Source organism: Zeus faber (assembly GCF_960531495.2).
Source record: "Zeus faber genome assembly, chromosome: 8".
NCBI lineage: Eukaryota > Metazoa > Chordata > Actinopteri > Zeiformes > Zeidae > Zeus > Zeus faber.
In genome coordinates this window covers 15,055,818-15,073,856 of record NC_137195.1, presented here as the reverse complement: position 1 = coordinate 15,073,856, position 18,039 = coordinate 15,055,818, and the positions used below count along the sequence as shown (strand labels likewise).

Here is an 18,039-nt window from a genome sequence, read left to right as displayed (position 1 = left end):
AAGAGAAATCGCAACATGCGCAAAACAATGAAATAGATTTATGGAGATTAAGTACGAAGTACTAACATATTTAAACCCCTTGAGGAATGTCAATGTGTATATTTTCGAGCGTAGCTGAATTTAGTCCTCGGCAGTTAGATTAACATCTTGCGAAATGACTCATTCATAACTAAATGGGCACACTGCAAAGAATAATGGATGGTTACTTGAGTTTTATTGTATCATAGGCAGAAAAAAAAGCACTAATTTCAGATGTGTCAGTATGTCTATAAAGGAGCAATATAAACATAATGGAAGTATTATAGCATTTGGAACAATGTTATTCTCAGGACATACACACACACACACAAAAAAATACAATAAAGATTATGAGTCGTGAACTGGCTTATCACTCCTAAATGTGAAGGACTGACTGGATCCAAAAGATTATATGGATTATCTTTTCCTCTTGACACATATATTGTATATACTGGTTTGTATATATATATATATCCCCACACACACACACACACACACACACACACACACACACACACACACACACACACACACACACACACACACACACACACACACACACACAATTGCATTTTTTTTCTTTCCACAAATGGAAATATCTTTGTCGACTTCCCTTTTAAATGGACTTAACAAAAAAATCATATATATATATATATATTTTAAAAACTGCAAGTACCTGTATGAAAGTATAAAAAAAAAAATACCTTCACAGTTAATTACCATTTCCATCAACATATAGATCATCAATCTACAGAACCAATGCTGCATTTGAATGAAAGAGCAGGAAGATATAAAATAACACAGGAGAGTTAATGTCTCTTCATATGTTCTTGCTTTCTTATATAATTCCATCACTGTGATGGACTGCAGAATATTTTATTACAGCCTTTACATGCACTTCCTACAGATTAGACAAGCAAAACAGGAGTAAAATTATACAAGTCAAAAAGAAAAATTAACCGAAAAGAAAAAAGAAACAAAACAACAACTGTAGTCTCCTCCCAAATTATTTTCCCGCTCCACCCCCAATCATCTTCAGGCACAGTCACATCTTCAAAAGTTCCTTAATCATCTTATTATTGCTTGTATCCATTGTCACACAATTTGTTTTCCAGTTTGACAATACTCACCCAACTTCTGCTGTACCTTTCATGGGTTCTAAGAGTTGAGATGTGCCACTTGAATGGCAGACGACGCCACAGCGAGACAAAGGTCTTTGTGGGAAGTTATGTCTGACACACTGACTTGTTTGTACTGGAGGTCACTGGCAGACACCGTCTTGTACTGGTGAAGGTCGAAAGGACAGGACACAGCCTCCCTCTGAGAGTAGTTTCCCTGGTTCTGCCCCCCCTGGCCTCCACCACCCCCAGACCTAGCCGCCCCACTGTCTGTGCTCTCTCTGCGAGTTTGACCTCCACCCTGGCCCTGGCTTTGGTTCTGCTGATTCTGCTGGGCCTGCTGTGCTGCAGCCACTGCTGATGCAGTTAGCTGATCTGGGTTGTGTTTCTGCATGTGCTTCACAAGGTATGTCTCCTGCGATGAGGGGCGGGAGTGTTAGAAGAGACAGCGGACACATCGCTACACCATTAGAAACAATTTAGTTGTTGAAAAATGAGCGGTCTCCTTACCGAGGTGTAAACGCGGTTGCAGAGGCCACATGAGTAGAGCCTCGCATGCTTGACCGTGTGTGTAGACAGGTGCACCTCAAGGCTGGCTGCGTCTGTGTATCCCTTATTACAGTTGGGGCACTTGAAGGGCTTGTCCTTGTTGTGTTGTCGCCGGTGGGACTGGAAAACAGTATGCAAAACGCTTAATTGTTAATGTTCCTTTGCAGAACACTGAAATAAGCAAATTGTGTATATATACTGTATATAATAAGACAACTGTGTTATGCTCACCTGTAGGTTGGAGAGTTGTGTAAAGGATTTCTCACAGCCCGGGTGAACACATTTGTAGGGCCGGTCTCCAGTATGAATCCTGAAAACGAACACACACACACACACACTTTAATATTTTTTTTGTATTTTTAAAGCTTATAGAGCATAATCACCGGGTGTCATGACATTTTACTGCATATATGTATGACCATATGTATTTTGACGGATAATCACACACACACACACACACACACACACACACACACACACACACACACACACACACACACACACACACACACACACACACACACACACACACACACACACACACACACACACATACACACACACACACAAATGGTGACCTAACCTGATAAAGGATGGTCATGGAAACCCAAGCCTAGTGATTTACTTACCTGTTGTGCTGCTGAAGGTGACTGAGCTGTCTGAAGCACTTTTGGCAATAGGAGCAGGAGTAAGGTTTCACCCCTGTGTGGATGCGGACATGTTGGGCCAGGTAGCTAGAATTGGCGAATGACTTGGTACAGTGGGGACACTTGTGAGGTTTTGACTCAGTGTGGTTCCTGAGAAAAGCATTGGAAAAGGAAAGGGGAATATGATGATTAGAACAAGAACAGACAATGACATACCATGCGATTTCATGCATCGTATATGCCATTAACTGCTTCCTAATAGATAGGAAGTCCCATCATTACATTTTATGAGAAACAGTGATCAATCAAGGTAAAAATCCAATTCATTAATACGATTAAAAAAATATTTACAGTGAGGAGACTACAAGATTTGAAATGATATATACACATCCATCCACAAGCTCTAAATGCCTCCAGAAATGAGCACAGAACAGGATGAAAAAATAAATAAAAAACAGCATCTATAATAAGGAAAACAGAGGGAAAGAACCATGGCAGAAAATGGGTTTACAGTTCTGAGAATATCAATGGAAAACGCACTGGTAAGAAAGTTAAAATATTAAACAACGTCAACAAGGATGGAATAAATATAAGCGAGAAATATAAACCAGTTTATGTGTTATTCCTATGAATGGAGCAGAATCCTAAAATAAAGGACAAAACATACAGAGGAATAAGAAACAGGAAAATATTAAGCAGGTTAAATTGTATGCGCCACAAAACACACACAAGTGAAAAATTGTGTTACGATCAAGGTGTGTGACATATAGCACAAATCAATAGGTTTGATTGTTTAAAGTATAGAGATTCTGATGAGGTTTCATCGTGTATGCAATATCCACTTAAGAGAAAAGCCCAGCCATTTGAATTCCAATGTTTGACAGTTTTCTTATGGTCACTTCTGTATGCAACTGTCAGCATCATGCATACTGAGGTACACATAGCAATGGAATACGCATACACACACACCACTCCACACTATGCCATTGGACTAGTAGGGGGCGGCAGGGTCTTGATGGCCATAAAGCAGGCGTTGAGGGACAAGGAGTACGATACACGGGTCGATTAGGGTGGATCTGCAGTACCGTGTGTGCTGCTGTAAGTGACTGAGCTGCCTGAATGATTTCTGGCAGTAGGAGCAGGTGTAGGGCTTGGCCCCGCTGTGGATGCGGATGTGCTGGGCCAGGTAGCTGGAGTTGGCGAATGACTTGGCGCAGTGAGGACACTTGTGAGGTTTGGCCTCTGTGTGCGACTTGGAGTGGATCTGCATGTCAGACTTACTGAAGAAGGTCGCCGCACACATCCGGCACCTACAGGCGGAGAGACACAGAAACGGGAGGGCGAGATGGAAGGGCGAGGAGGAAAAGGATAAGAGGATAAAAACAGAGTTGGAGATAGTAGATTATGGAAATGGGGGGGGAGGGAGGGGGGGGGGGGGGGGGAGGAGATAAAAGTCGGAAGGAGACATGAAAATAGAATCAACCCACAGAGAGAAATAAGATATGACAACACAACTCGGTGAAAGAATGAAAGGTAGATTGAAGAATAAAAAGGTTGATTAAAGAAAACACAGGAGAGCACAGGGAAAGACCAAGATCAGTACAAAACCGAAGTGGAAATGTAGATTCCATCAAGGTGAAAGAGAGACGCCAGCAATAGACAGATCCTACAACTAATGGAGCATGCAATGCAGCGGCTGAGAAAAGGAAGAACAGCGGTGGAGGCAAGGGCATGTGTGGGTCCAGCGTGTAGACCGCGGCAGCAAACAGATCATCTAGGCAGCGGAGAGAACACGTTCTGTGTTCCGACGTGCAAGTGCGTAAACAGAGCAGCAGAGATCATTCATCCGTCTCACATTGCGTAGGCGTGGTCTTGCAGAAAAAACATGCAATGAGGCATGTGTGGAAGTAGTGTGTGTGTATGTGTAAGATGCCAACATCCAGCAGTGCCCAGTGCATCTACGGAAGCCTTTTGTCTCGCGTCTATGTTAATCTGGACAAACATAAGAGGTACAAGTGTGCTTGCATTCCACAGCTACAACATAAAGATGGGGAAGCACAGGAAGTGGTCGTTGTCGATTTTAGTGACGCCCTACCTGTAAGTCTTGGTGCCATCTTTCGTTCGGTCCTCGTCCTCGTTTGAAAGCTCATATGGGTCAGCACCGTGATGCTACAAAGACATGAGCTATCACGTTAATACATTCGATTACATTTTTGAGTCAACTGTGATGTCTCTTTAAAAGCAGAAAGGTTCTTACCTGACCACCGGTTGAAAGGTGAGCCAGTATTAGTGTTTCGTTTCCACCTGAAAGTGGGTGCCCACCGACAACACCCACTCTTGGCACTGACATTGTGACCTTCTTCTTCCTGCCTCGTTTTGAAGGGGTTGGCATGACAACAACATGGGACGTCCCGTCCCCGTCCTTTTTGTCTAAGAAAAGATCAAGACAACCTGACCAAAATTAAACATTGCTTCACCATTGGTATTGTCTTTCTGATTTCTTCCTGTTCCGTAAAATCTGGCTGAGTAGTAGAAGCGTGGCTCACTCTTTTCTCAACTGTCCGTGGCCCATTTCTATTGCAGTTATCTTCATTTAAATGCTGTTTCTGTTGCCCCAACAGAATATGATATTGTATATTGGTTCATTAAGTAATGAGTTAAAGGGCTGCTCGCTGCAATTTCATCGGGCTGCATGCTGGGCTGCCCTTAAATTTGTGTCCTGAATCAGACAATCGGTTTGTATAATAAGATCCTAAGTGAAATACTTTACAGGCACTTTGTAAAAGCAAATGTTTACAAATTTGAATATATATATAGTTAAAAGCTGGGGTTTAGACATTTTTTAAAAGAGGTAGCGTCTTATATTAATTGTATCCACTACTAGTCTACTCCACAGGTACTTAACATACTTTGGAAATAACTCTCTGAGCAAATTGGACAAATAAAAGTATTAATTTTTATCAAACACTTCTTTGATACTGTGTAATAAACCTGAGACTTGACATTACCTTATAAGTGAGGAGTTACTATAATCACTATAGCATTGTACATGTGTGTGTGGTTTACCTGCATTGGGGGCATGGAGTGCTGACACGATCATGGTTGTTGTTGGATGACCAGAGACAAAAGACTGGGAGGAAGTAGGGGAGACGAGCGTGCCCTGAGGAGTTGTGATCACCAGACCGGCTTCATGGAAGGAGTAAGAAAAGTCAGAAAAGTTAAGAGCTGTGTCCGAAACAACATAGAAGCATACTATTTAGTATGCCAAATCAGTATGTGAACGCATTTAGTATGTCCGAAACCATAGTACGCACCAGTTTGACGATACCATATATAGGCAAGTGTATCCTTCAATGCATTTCTGGTAGAAGTTTTATCAACCCACACACAAACGTTACGATGTAGTATGTCCGAGAAGCCACTATTCTTTTCACTCCCATACTAAAGCACACCGGACCATAACACCATGTGGAGTCTTCCCCACAGAGAGCCAAGCTCACCTGCCGTCATGAGGCCCGCAGAGGGGACAGGGACCACGGTGATGTTCTGAGTGCTGTGAGGGCTATGCAGGTGTCCGCCACCGCCAGCCGGCCCTCCGCCCTCCTGCTTGGTGCCGGGGATGGTGAGCACGGCTGTCTGGTAGTGGGAGGCCGAAGGCGGAGGGAAGGAAGCTCCTTTCTCCGACTGTTCTTTCATCTTGTTCAGAAACATGGCATTCTCAATCTGTCAGGAGAATCGGTATCAGGATATCAACGAAGGGTGGGCGTGCTATGCTGAGGTTGAACGTGAACATTTTGGGGCGGATGTAGATTCACATTGCCATGCAGCTATTTGTTTTTGCTAAAATTCAAGAAGAGAAGTACATACACACCTAATGATCAGGATTTAATTGTACGCTCATACAACATAATAAGTTGCCCGGGCTCCCACAATTGAACTGATATATAGAAAATTAAATTGTGAAATTAAATTAATTAACCAAATTCAAAAAGGGTCTTTGTTTGAAGGGCCAGATATATTAAGGTGAAACTTTGCGTGATTGGAAACATATGCAGAATTCTTTATTTAAGAGAAACTCGTACATAAACCATACTGTCTCCTTCTTTTTCTTCTGTCTCCTAATACTCCTAAATGATTAACTGCCTCACAAGGTGATCTTTGTAACAGCCTCTCAGACACAGAGAAGTTTATAAATGGGGGGTTTTGATTGAGGTAATCAGCAAATTACAGCACATTTGAGTGAATGAGTAAATCCAATTACGCATACATAGCGGCTCCCCATTCATTTAGAATAAAAGACAGTGTTTATGGCGAGCCTTTCCTTTCCAAGCTTCTCTAAACACATCACAACTTAATAGCCTTTCCCCCATCTTACCTGCCCTTGCACAGTGGGAACAGGAGACCAGAAATAGGAGGAATTAAAATGTGAATCTTCCATCATTTCTGCAAATGGACAACAAGTAATTAGGACAACTATAATAATAACTACAAAATGTCTGACTGATCATAACATGGCATACCGATCACTCAGATATTAACTTAAATAAAATTCAGTACGGTACCTTATAAGGGCATTAACTTGTAAAAAAAAAAAATCTCCCTTTATATATCTATATATATATACACATATCTATATCTATATCTACACACATATCTATGTATATATCTATATATAGATATATTTATAAACATACATACATATATACATATAGAAGAAAGACGTTAATATATAATCAAGAAGAACCCAAGGTTATTTCATAATAACCGATCATAGTTTTTCTTGGCGTAGGATTGATGGAATATTTACGATTATTGTGTCATTTTTATAAGCTGCAGTACGGTCATAAGTGTGCTGTGGATTTTCCATAGCACGTTTTTAACCGAAATGGGCCAAATAACCGTGGACCAACACAGTACTCGTCACACGGCGACGCCGTGCGAGACGCTTTGGTAAATAACAAAAACAAATCCCGAAACCCGGTCGAAATTGCACGGAAAAAACACTCCGGCATTCGCACTAAGCCGCCCCGCTCCATTTCCTACGCGGTGGGAACGGGGCGGCCGAGGGTATTTGCTGTGTACTTTCTAATTAAAAACACGTCCATCCCGGCACCGCCGCCGCCTCTCTAGCGCGCTCTCGCACAGAAAAAAGAAATAACAAGGGAGAAAAAACAAAAAAAAAAAAAAAAAAAAAAAAAGGCTGAAGGATAAAAAAAAAAAAAAAAAAAAAAACAAAGACACGAAGCGAAAAAAAAAAAAAAAAAAAAAAAAAAAAAGACAACCTCACAGACTTCCGGCTGTCGAGACTGGGTGGAGAGCGGCCGAGGCGAGTCGCGCAGACTGAGCACGAATACCGTCGCCGCGCCGACAAATGTTGCCGTTTACCGATGGCGTGCCACTCGCTCTCCCTGCCCGGAGGTCCCTGCGCGCCGGGATAGAGTGAAGCGTGGTTCCGAAACCGGGCCGGTTTGCGCGGATCCGCGGGCTTTTTGTTTTTTTTTCTCCCCCCTCGCGGAGGTTTTTTTTTTTTTTTTCTTTTTTCTTGCCGCGGCGCAGCTTTCTGCTCTGTGCTCCACTTCCTGCCACTGAGGTCCAAGACAAAGGAATGTGCGGGGGCGACGTCACGTCCGGCGAGTGAGGTCAAATTTTGGCAAAAGAGGAAGGCGTTCTGTATATGGTTTCCCATAAATATATAGATAGGTAGATATACTTTAGGCACCCGCGAAGGAAAAATTTGAGGCGTTACAGCTCAGATTAAGATAATAAACACTAATAATGTAGTGCAGATATTCAATAAACCCAAACGACAAATATATGGAACAATCGGAAATATACGATAAGCCTAATAAAATATGTATTATTTTTTTTTTTTTTTAACAAAATGGCGATGTACGAAAAACAAAAAAATGAACACGTATCTACAGTCAACACTTAAAAATAGGGAATTGTGCAAAACTGCATACATTTAAAAAAAAAAAAAAAATCTGCACATACACACATTTATACATATTCATACTACATATACGTTTTAACTGGTGTGCAGTCATTACATTGCACTCGTTTTACGCTGGAGCAGGCACACTGACGCGTGTTTTTTTTTAATACAAAATAAAACGCCATTCCTCGCTTTGGTTCCTTTTTTTGTTTTTTTTTGTTTTGTTTGACGTCGTTTACCGTCCACGTGGTGTCGCTGTAAGGGCGATTGGGGCCTTGTGCCGTGTGCTGCGTTCCACTGTAGCGGAACTTGGAAAAATCCAACCTCCTACTCGGAGACGCGCAAAGGCAAAGGGCCATTCACCGGGGCGACTCGCTGAACCAGCGAACAGCCCTGACGTCACAGCAACATGGCGGCACACGGCGTTTTCTTCGATCTAAACTACTCTTGTGGGTTTTTTTGTTTGTTTTTTTTTTAACTACAGACACACGATTGTCCCCAACACGCGTGAGGCGCGCGTCCGCGTTTGTTTGTTTATTTCTGCCCCCGAACGCGAGCCAGTGGAAAACATTTTTAGCTCGGGGGGCGGAGACTGCCGACCCGGAGTTGCTTTATTTCCGACTCCCCGTGGAACGCAGCGTCGTTACTTACATCCGGCGACACGTCTCCCTCGGCGGAGGCGCCCGCTCCGCGTTTTGCGTCCCTCCCCCCGCGTCTGTTTTCGTCCGAGCGTCGCGTGGTCGTGCGCGCCTCCGCCGCCCCACCCCAGGCGCACGGCGAGCGAGCGGGAGTGTAGGCGCGGGTGGCGCTCTGTAGGGGGGCCTCATGGGGGAGGTAAGGAAGCTGCAGAAGAAGTTGAGGCAGATTGAGAATCTGGAGGTCAAATTCAGCATAAACCCAGAGGAGAGATTCAAGGTACACGTCGAGACTTACTCCTGCTCCCCGGTCGCCTTTTGACTTTTATAAATACTTGGTAGACCCCCCCCCCCCCCCCCCCCCCCCCACACACACACACACACACACACACACTTTCTTCATATGCTTGGTTATAACGTCGCAACACAGCCCACAATGTAATAATATGCAATGTGAGAGGAAATGCTTATTTACGTATTAATAGTGGCTCTGTAAACACACACACACACACACACACACACACTCACACATACACACACACACACACACACAACAGAAACAGCCTATGTGATTACATTCAAAGTGCTAATAATGAAATGGATTATATGACAGCTTTGCCGCAGACATTAAAGAGACCAGCCATTCAATTATGCAGGAAATGTTGATTTTGATTAATTATAAATATGCCCTAGAACAGTTCATTGAATTTAAATGAACACGCTCAAATATAGTTGTACGATTATAACCGAGAACCATTGGACCATGATGTTGCTCTGGCTGCGTAATCAACAATGTCCTGTCCCTTTTTTTTATTTTTTATTTTTTTTTCTTGAGAGGGAGATTAAGTTTGTAGTGCCCAACTCAATAACTCACATTGTCCAAAGAAGCCACGGGGTGGTGCTCCCTGATTACAACAAGTACTGGCACTGCTGTGTATATTGTGATTTCTCACTCTGGGAAAGGCTCGGGCGTTTACATATTTAGGCCGAGCTCTTTATGAAGTTTTTGATCCGCAGGGCGATTTTCTTACATGTTGACACTTCAATTATCGATAACCGTCTCATTGTATGAAATCCGCTGGCAGTGCGCCGTCTGTTCCAGGTTACAATTCAATAAACTTAGGATGACAGGGTATTTGCCCCAGCTTGTAAACAACTAGTGGAGCTGATGCTTCCTTGGTTTACAACCAATCTCATGCCTTACCTCCTCTCAGATCTCCAAGAAGGCGGAGCTGCGTTCCAGATTGGCTGAGCTCCTGCTGCAGCTTTCTGGCCCGCAGCAAACTCAGGGGATTGTGGGAGAGGGGAAAAAGGAGAAGATGAAAAGACAAGTGTAAGGAAGTGCAGGAGAGGTACCAACCAGGGGGGGCAGATGGAGGAAGAAGCGTAATTCTTCAAAAGCAGCAACATTTACTTTGAAGCCTTTGATCATTTTGTGTGTCTCGCCAAACGCAGCGGTGGTCAAATACTGCCACCTTCTGTGAAAATGGGTCCGGATGTCATATACAGCCCGCAACCCCGCAATCAAGTAACGCACTGATTATAACATGACACGTCAACATATTAAAAACCTCACAATCTGGAGAAGTGGCTGTGTCTATTCTTTCTAATCAGCAGAATGAAGTGGCGATTAACAAGTACAGGACATTTCATTTCCGCACTCTACAGGTGTGCGTTCTGTCACAAATACGGCTCCGTTTAGTTTACACGCCGCCGCTTCATTCCGCTCTGCTTTCTCCACTGGCACAGAGTGGACACCCCCGAGGCCCGTCCATCACAGACGCCTCCAGCCTCCAAGATCCCTAAGGGAGCGCAGGAGTCCAAAGCCCGAGCCACGCCAGCACCGAGTGCCAGACAGAAGGAGACGGCAGCAGGAAGAGATGAGCGAGAGGGAGGAGAGATACGAGAGGCGCGGGAGACGGGCAGACGGCCGGAGACGGCGGAAGCGGCCAGGGCATTAGATCACCTGCCAGATGTGTCTGAGGCTGATTCCGCCCAGCAACAACCTGAGCAGGAAGGTGTGCTAATTAGTAGACAGTGGCTGGAAAGATTGTCGGTTTTAGTGTAGTGCGTAGCGAGTATACATAACACAATGCAACTGTATAGTAGCTACCATGAATTAATTTTGTAAATTAACCCGTATTCTGATTTAGACATGTATGCCATTCCTAATAAGCTCTCCTGGCTGCCGGTGTTAAAACCAACAGGCAGTGTTTGCCTCCCTGAGGACGAGGCCCGTGCGCTGCAGAATTAGCACCACGCTTCACAGTGGCAGACTAATCCATATTGAAAAACACTATAGTTTAGCTAGCTCAGATGCTGATGAGTCAACATTACTAATTGCCCCAAATTTTTTTTCTTTGTTTGTTTTGTTTGTTTTTTCAAGACGCAGAGTTTACGTCTCTCAAAGCGTCATGGGAGAAAGCAAAGTTTCGCTTAAGACTGTTAGAGGGCCACAGCGACATAGTCACCTGCGTGTTTGCTGTTGACAACATGGTGATTTCTGGAAGGTAAGCCTGGTGGAGCCTTGTACATAATAGATCTGCAAGCTGAATAATTAAGCTAATTTCTCAGTTAATAAGCCTGCTTTCTCGCTCTCTCTCTCTCTCTCTCTCTCTCTCTCTCTCTCTCTCCTCTCCTCTCTCTCTCGCACTCTGTTTTTCTTCCTCTGCACTTAAAGTCTCTCTCAAGATTACAGTGGTTTATTTTTCACATTCCTTTGCACATGGTGGTTCACACGCCGTCCTCTGACTCATTGTTCACCTTTGCGTCCTTCTCTCTCTCTCTCTGTCTCTCTCTCTCTATCTCTCTCCCTCTCTCCCTCCCTCCCTCTCAGTCGAGACACAACAGTGAAGGTGTGGCACGTCCCGACAGCGACAGAACAGCGTAACATGGGAGGTCACAGTGGCGGGGTCACCTGCCTGTCTGGCCCTCCTCCCGAATACTGCAGAAAGCTCGGTAAGGAAAAGACCTGCGCGCACACACACACACACTAATGCACACACACACTAATGCACACATGTCCTCCCACATGCAGACTATAGATGAGTAATGGGTAATGGCTCGTCTTTGTGTCTCATAATTATAGTTGTAGTTCATCAGAACATCCCTAAAGAGATATAACCTCAGCGGAATACTTAGAGAACCCTCAATTTGGCTGAGGCCGGCAGCCTTTTATCACTTGAACTCCAACAGTCTCACCGTCTCTCCTCCTCCCGCATCCCTCCTTTTTTTTTTTCCAAGCCCCCAACCTAGGTTTAAAAGCACCCGGTAGACAAATTAAGTGCGTAAGCAATATGGCTGTGAAGAACAATAGGTGAATGGTAATTATGAAAATAGTCTTGGAATACGATTTTAGTTCCTGATTTTCATTTTCAATTAAATTCTCCTTCTACCTCCTGCCACTTATGCCTTCAAGATGACTCTTTTTGCTATTTCACATTTTTCTTTGCACCTTGCCTTGCCTTGTTTTCCATTCCTAATTCATTTCCCCCAATTTTCTCATTCCTAATCCCTCCCTCACTTTCTGTTATTTTCAGTTCGGTTTAATTAATTGGTGCCAATGTGCTTCATCTGTACGAATGTGTTAAAAATAATATTGCCAAAAATAAAGAGAGTGGATGATCTGGGTTGCTGTGTATTTAGCTGCAACACTCTGATCCTCCAATGTTCAGTCAGTGAGCATCAGTCCTCAAAATCTCTCTCTCTCTCTCTCTCTCTCTCTCTCTCTCTCTCTCTCCCTCTCTCTCTCTCTCTTTCTTTCCCTCTTTCCTTGGTCGTTGTTCTTCTTTCCTAGCACGGTCACTGTCTTTGTCTGAGAAGGACAGGTTCATCCTCAGCGGTTCAGTGGACTGCTGTGTCAACATCTGGTCCTTAAACACAGGTATGTTAACGACTTAGACTTGTGTGTGCGTGTGTGTACATGCATGCTTGTGTGTGTGTGCATGTGTGCGTGCGTGCGTGGAAGTGGACGAGGCCTCAGGCTCAGAGTGGGAATCTTAGATATGTGTACAAAACCATACATTCATTTCTATATCCGGTCTGTGGGTTGATAATTTAAATGTTTTTTTTCCCCCTCATTCCTCCAGGCCAGTGTGTGAAATCTGTCTATACATTCAACGCTGTGACCGCTCTTTGCTTTGTGCCGGAGGGACACGGCTATATCATCACAGGATCAGGTGGGGTTTGGTGTGAATAGTATTCGTGTGGGCAGAGAGCCAAGGATACCTATATATATATATATATTTATATATATATATTATAATTACATTTCATCTTTTATGCGCATGGCCTCGGTGCCTGTGTGAGTGTTTCCCTCCTGTGACGGGCAGACATGTGAGTGTGTGCACATTTATGATTATGAATGTGCGCTTGTATGCCCAGAATGTGTGTGAGCCAGGTCTTCCTAGTGTGGGCACCGAGTCTGACACAGAGTAAGGGGGTGTGAGGGTAGTTAGCCGCGTCAGACCGATGGGAGCCGACGGTTGAGGCAGCCAGTCTCAGGTGGGCTTACCATGACCAGCAGTAATGGCCGCCAGTCGCCTGTCAGTCGGCGTTACTGTCACACTCTCGCACCCGCAGATGGGGGAAAAGTCCAAGCCTGGAGCTGGCACACATTGGAGAACTGCCAGTCAATCAACCCGCACCAGGAAGCAGTCACCTCCATCCAGGTGGGCGGGTCACTCACCTTTCGGCTGAAGCCATGACACGCTGTCCAGACGGAGGATGCTCAAGCTGTTTTATTCATATTGAACCTGTTCGTAAAGGAACCCTGTGTCAACATACCAGGGAAACTGTCAGAGAAACTGTGTTCCTCCCTTTGGAAAGAGCAGCTTGTGAATACATAATGACTGTTTTGGTAGTAAGAATGCTAATGTAAAAACACCATTTCCCCACTCCTTTATCCTGATTCGAATGTAACTTGTTTGTTGCTTTCAAATATATTTGTTGGGATGGATGCTGTGTAGCTCAACCAATTTTAGAGTGTACACTGTACTGTACACACTTTGAGTAAAAAGGGCTTTATTATAGAAATACATTTTATTGAAAGCCCAGGCTGCATATGCACCTTTTTTTCAATTTGCAATCATCAAAACCAGGCCGACAGCATTAACGCGGAGCGTCACTGTCAGCTCTCTGTTGTTTATCATGCAAAGCTCATGATCCATATATAACCCACAGCAGCATAAATGCATTTCCGCAGAGTTTACATTCATGCCTTTACACAAACATTGGTGTATCGACACATTTTTTCATCCCTCACCACACGCATACATACATCCATGCACATGCAAATCGAACTCCCCGATCTCCATGACAACCATGTCTGCCGTACCCGCCACAGTCTCAGGGTCCGTTGGTCTTCACTGGATCTGCGGAGGGCGAGGTGTCTGTGTGGGAGAACCAGTGTTCGGAGCGCGACCCCCTCAAGCTCCTCCACCACTGGAGTGGCCAGGTGACCGGCTGCCACGCGGGACAAGGGGGCCGCCTCGCCCTCAGTCCCCGGGGAGACCGGGTGTTCCTGGCCTATGGCCGAGCCAGCATCAGGATCCTCAACTGGAGGACAGGTGAGCCCCAGGAGGTGCTGGGGGGGAAAATGTGTTTTTGAAACATTTCATCACACAAGCAACAGGAAACTCGTACTCTTAAGTCCCCCTTCATGGATGATCATGCATTATGTGCCAAGAACTAGTGGCAGAGGCAGTAGAACTATGGACTATGTAACAAACAAATGCCATCCTTTCATGGCGGTCCGTGGCACAGCAGGAAGCCAGAACGTGCTCAGTAATCAAACATGAAGAGAGTTGGTTGAGAGCCACCTTTCTGCTGAGAGACTCAGAGATTCAGTGGAATTGAAGTTTGCATGCAAGTGCGAGGGAGATGGAGGCACAGGGGAGGATGGCAGAGAAATTAGCATAGTCCTCCTTCCTAACATCTGTCTAATTATCACAGGAACCATGTCCAGGCTGACCAATCACCGCAGCATCAATGGGCTGACAGACTGCATCCATCAGACTGCTGGTCTTCTACTCGGCTCTTGCTATGACCTGGCCGACGGAGAGAGCACTCTGAACTGTGAGTCGGGCAATAAAGCCGGATGAGACAAAAGCCTACCACCCTGAGATGGTGTGAAACTCAACACAGGCATTAGACGATGTTGAAGCAACATTAGTTTTCAACTTTCTCTTTTTGACCTTCCACCCACTCAATCTCCTTCGCCCTCCTTCCCATGTGCTTCCCTTTCTCCTGCCAGTATTTTCTCTGCCTGAGTGCAGGTACCTGACCTCTCTGACCTCCGCCGACGCTCCCCGTATTCTCTGCTTTGCGGCCTGGCTCACAGGGAGTGGAGGTCACCGCTGGGTCACCGGGGGTCAAAATCTCATAGTTTGGGAGCAGCTGCCCAGCTCTGGGAAGCAAAGGTGTGCACGCTAGCTGCCGAAAGCAATCTGGAAAATACATGTCATTCATAACTCCCGTTAATCATATTCCTCATTTGCATATTTATTAATATGCAGGATTTATTTTAGGTCTGCTTCATAGCCCTTGTTGTATATGGGGATTTAAAAAATGACTGGGGTATTGAATTAAAATTGGCAAATTCCCTTCATACAAAGTGTTTGACTAATTAAAGGTATGAATGTTACAGGGGTGATGTCACGGTAAGACGAGACAGCCGATTGGACGCCTCGCTGTTGGAGTCGGAGGGCGACACAGATGATGATGATGATGATGATGATAAGGAGGATGATGATGATGATGACGACAACGAAGGGAAGAACTACCAGTCCCAAGACGCAGCGGAAGGTTCCTGGCTCCGGTGTGTTCTTCAGTGAGTTCCAGTTCACAACCACCACAGTCCCGCAGCCATGTAAAGAAGAAAAAGAAGACGGGCAGGGCGGGGGCCGGGGTGGGGTCGTGAGAATGAGAGATTAAGGCAAGTGAAGCGTGACAGATGGACTGAGTATTGGCGACAAGGGGCGAACATACGGAATGAAAAAAGTGTGAGCGAAAGTGTGAGTAAGCGATTGACGTGTCTTTTAAAAAAAATAATAATAATTATTATTCTATGTATATGTTGTTTCACCCGTAAAACAATAAAAAACAAATAAAGCTTCCGGACTCTGACTCTGTTCCCTCAAAGTGGTTTCGTCCTGTTCGTCTGTTACAGAAGGGCTGCTTTATCGCCAGACATTTACAGCCCTACCTGTAAGAGCGATTACGAATTAGAATTTCTCCCCTCCTTTCCCTTCCCACCTTCTTTTCCTTCAACTTCTCCTTCCGTCCTCCGTTCCATTTCTCTTTTTCTCCGGGGGCGTCCTCACTGTCTTCGTAAACATATTTGAAGAGCCCTCCCCCCCCCCCCCCCCCGACCTCCAAAAAGAGCACATTAACGTCGTCTGCGCTGTTCTTTTTATTTGCCTCATCAAATACATTTTTGTTTCAGCATCCATTTAATTGAACCCGTTAGAAAAGGGAAAAAAAAAAAAAAAAATACAAAGCACAATTACCATTTAAATCTCTTTTCTACAGTCGCTTGGCCCTCACTGGTTCTCTCTCTCTCTCTCTCTCTCTCTCTCTCTCTCTCTCTCTCTCTCTCTCTCTCTCTCTCTCTCTCTCTCTCTCTCTCTCTCTCTCTCTCTCTCTCTCTCTCTCCTCTCTCTCTCTCTCTCTCTCTCTCTCGCTCCCTCTCTCTCCCTTACTTACTCACTCTCTCAGACTCTCCCTCTACATGTCTCAGTCGCTACGGCAACCGATGCTTTTTTCCTCACTCGCTCTCTATAACTCCCCCTTTCTCACTGTCTCCCTCTCTCATTCCCTCTCTCCACGGCCAGAGGTAAGCATGACAACTGATATGTGTCTCGTGTCTCGTCCCCCGGTGTCGTGGTGCGTCGGAGTGCTTCTGAGTGACATTTCTGTGGCATTTTGATAGTTGTATATAGGAAGTTATTCCTCCGCCGTGAGTGGCATATGGAGGGACTGGCTCTGCCCACAATGCACCTAATGATGATTAATGTGTTGAGCACAGGTGTCTGTGTGAGGGAGAATAGGGAGAGAGAGAGGGCAGAGCGTGTGTGTCTCCTGTATTTATACACGTTGCCAATGTGCATTCTGTATGAACATGTGGCGTATAATTGAGCGTTAAATGTCATTGCCCACAGGGATGTGTGTGTGTGTGTCTAAAATAGGAGGTGGGAGACATGGGCTAATTGGCCAATACCATCACCGCCAACTACATTTACATATAATTTACCTGCCAATATAAAAGCTCGTACATTCCTTCGTTACTCCTCTCTCTCTCTCTCTCTCTCTCTCTCTCTCTCGCTTCATCTCACACACGCACACACTCCTTCTCCTTCACTCTTTCTCTCTTGTCTCACAGAGAAAGATGATCAGAGGAGTGGAGTCTCAGTGAACAGGACGAAGCAATGGAGAGATGGTAAGACGGAGAGTCTCGGAGGTGAAGGGGGAGTGACTTTCTGACTGATCGTCCACGTGAGATCACTGTGCGTTGTTGCAGAAGTGCCGAGAGCCGCCGGACAATGCATGTCGAGTGTTAACCTCTTTCCCTCTCTCTCTCTCTCTCTCGCTCTCTCGCTCTCTCTCGCTCTCTCTCGCTCTCACTTCTCTTCCAGCTCCATCTCTCCTGTCAAACGATTGACTGCCCTCCGCTACTTTCTCACCCTCTTCCTTGTTGCTCTTGTGCCACATTTTTCAACGGGCAGCCATGACGAAGGTGACGGCGAGGGGCAGGCGGACGCCCTGTCGGCCGAGCTGTCCGTCACGGCCCAGGCCACGCCCACGCCTCTCTGGGCGGTGGTGTGGGGCCCCACCCACCCCCTGGAGGAGGAGACGCATCACTTCCTGTCCAGCCAGGAGCCCGACCCCCTACACCAGCCCGGACAGCAGCAGACGGGCGACACCACCACGGCCTCGGATTTCTGGCCTTATCCCGAGGGCGTGGCGGGGAGCACCCGGCCCCGGGAGGAGCCCGCTCTGGAGGCGAGGGACCTCGACGGGAAACAGGACGAGGGGACGCAGGCGGAGGAGCGAGAGCCAGAGGAAGGTGGGCACCGGCCACGTGATGGAAGGATTTCTAAATAAAGGCGATCATGATGTTTCAGCCCGTTTGAACACAC

General features: G+C 45.5%; 3 protein-coding genes across 5 annotated transcripts in view; 2 read left to right on the top strand and 1 right to left on the bottom strand.

Moving 5' to 3' along the window:
- Positions 1–481: 481 nt before the first annotated feature.
- znf384b (zinc finger protein 384 b) lies at positions 482–8,301 on the bottom strand. 2 transcript variants are annotated; one of them, XM_080006226.1, is made up of 11 exons: positions 7,718–8,301; positions 6,708–6,775; positions 5,833–6,055; positions 5,399–5,518; positions 4,590–4,783; positions 4,428–4,501; positions 3,418–3,642; positions 2,315–2,482; positions 1,917–1,995; positions 1,647–1,805; positions 482–1,551 (listed from the first exon to the last, which is right to left on the bottom strand). In XM_080006226.1, the coding sequence occupies exons 1-11, from the start codon at positions 8,016–8,018 to the stop codon at positions 1,177–1,179; spliced, it is 1,986 nt and encodes a 661-aa protein (XP_079862352.1). In that variant the 5' UTR covers positions 8,019–8,301; the 3' UTR covers positions 482–1,176. The 2 variants fall into 2 exon arrangements, with proteins under 2 accessions (XP_079862352.1, XP_079862353.1); XM_080006227.1 differs by having other exon boundaries at positions 4,590–4,762; positions 7,718–8,294.
- A 608-nt stretch (positions 8,302–8,909) lies between these two features.
- LOC307234492 (uncharacterized protein) lies at positions 8,910–15,983 on the top strand. Of its 2 annotated transcripts, none has more exons than XM_080006229.1 (12): positions 8,910–9,182; positions 10,117–10,235; positions 10,652–10,920; positions 11,295–11,412; positions 11,739–11,860; positions 12,699–12,785; positions 12,991–13,080; positions 13,484–13,572; positions 14,247–14,469; positions 14,855–14,977; positions 15,156–15,321; positions 15,549–15,983. In XM_080006229.1, the coding sequence occupies exons 1-12, from the start codon at positions 9,093–9,095 to the stop codon at positions 15,733–15,735; spliced, it is 1,683 nt and encodes a 560-aa protein (XP_079862355.1). In that variant the 5' UTR covers positions 8,910–9,092; the 3' UTR covers positions 15,736–15,983. The 2 variants fall into 2 exon arrangements, with proteins under 2 accessions (XP_079862355.1, XP_079862354.1); XM_080006228.1 differs by having other exon boundaries at positions 8,914–9,182; positions 11,289–11,412.
- Positions 15,984–17,328: 1,345 nt separating this feature from the next.
- Positions 17,329–18,039, top strand: part of pianp (PILR alpha associated neural protein) — a gene marked incomplete at both ends in the record, with an annotated part of 5,604 nt that continues 4,893 nt past the window's right edge. Inside the window, 2 exons of the mRNA XM_080004772.1 lie at positions 17,329–17,339; positions 17,626–17,966. Of these exons, the coding sequence (XP_079860898.1) occupies positions 17,329–17,339; positions 17,626–17,966 (352 nt within the window). The remainder of the gene's footprint in view (positions 17,340–17,625; positions 17,967–18,039) is intronic.

Excerpts from the sequence above, each read along its gene's own strand:
- znf384b (XM_080006226.1), bottom strand. The coding sequence starts at position 8,018 with ATGGGAAACCATATACAGAACGCCTTCCTCTTTTGCCAAAATTTGACC. Across the intron at positions 5,519-5,832 it reads TGCGGGCCTCATGACGGCAG|CCGGTCTGGTGATCACAACT; the intron begins GTGAGCTTGGCT and ends CCTTCCATGAAG. Across the intron at positions 3,643-4,427 it reads GATGGCACCAAGACTTACAG|GTGCCGGATGTGTGCGGCGA; the intron begins GTAGGGCGTCAC and ends CTCCGCCTGTAG.
- LOC307234492 (XM_080006228.1), top strand. The coding sequence starts at position 9,093 with ATGGGGGAGGTAAGGAAGCTGCAGAAGAAGTTGAGGCAGATTGAGAAT. Across the intron at positions 13,081-13,483 it reads CTATATCATCACAGGATCAG|ATGGGGGAAAAGTCCAAGCC; the intron begins GTGGGGTTTGGT and ends TCGCACCCGCAG. Across the intron at positions 14,978-15,155 it reads CGGAGAGAGCACTCTGAACT|TATTTTCTCTGCCTGAGTGC; the intron begins GTGAGTCGGGCA and ends TTCTCCTGCCAG.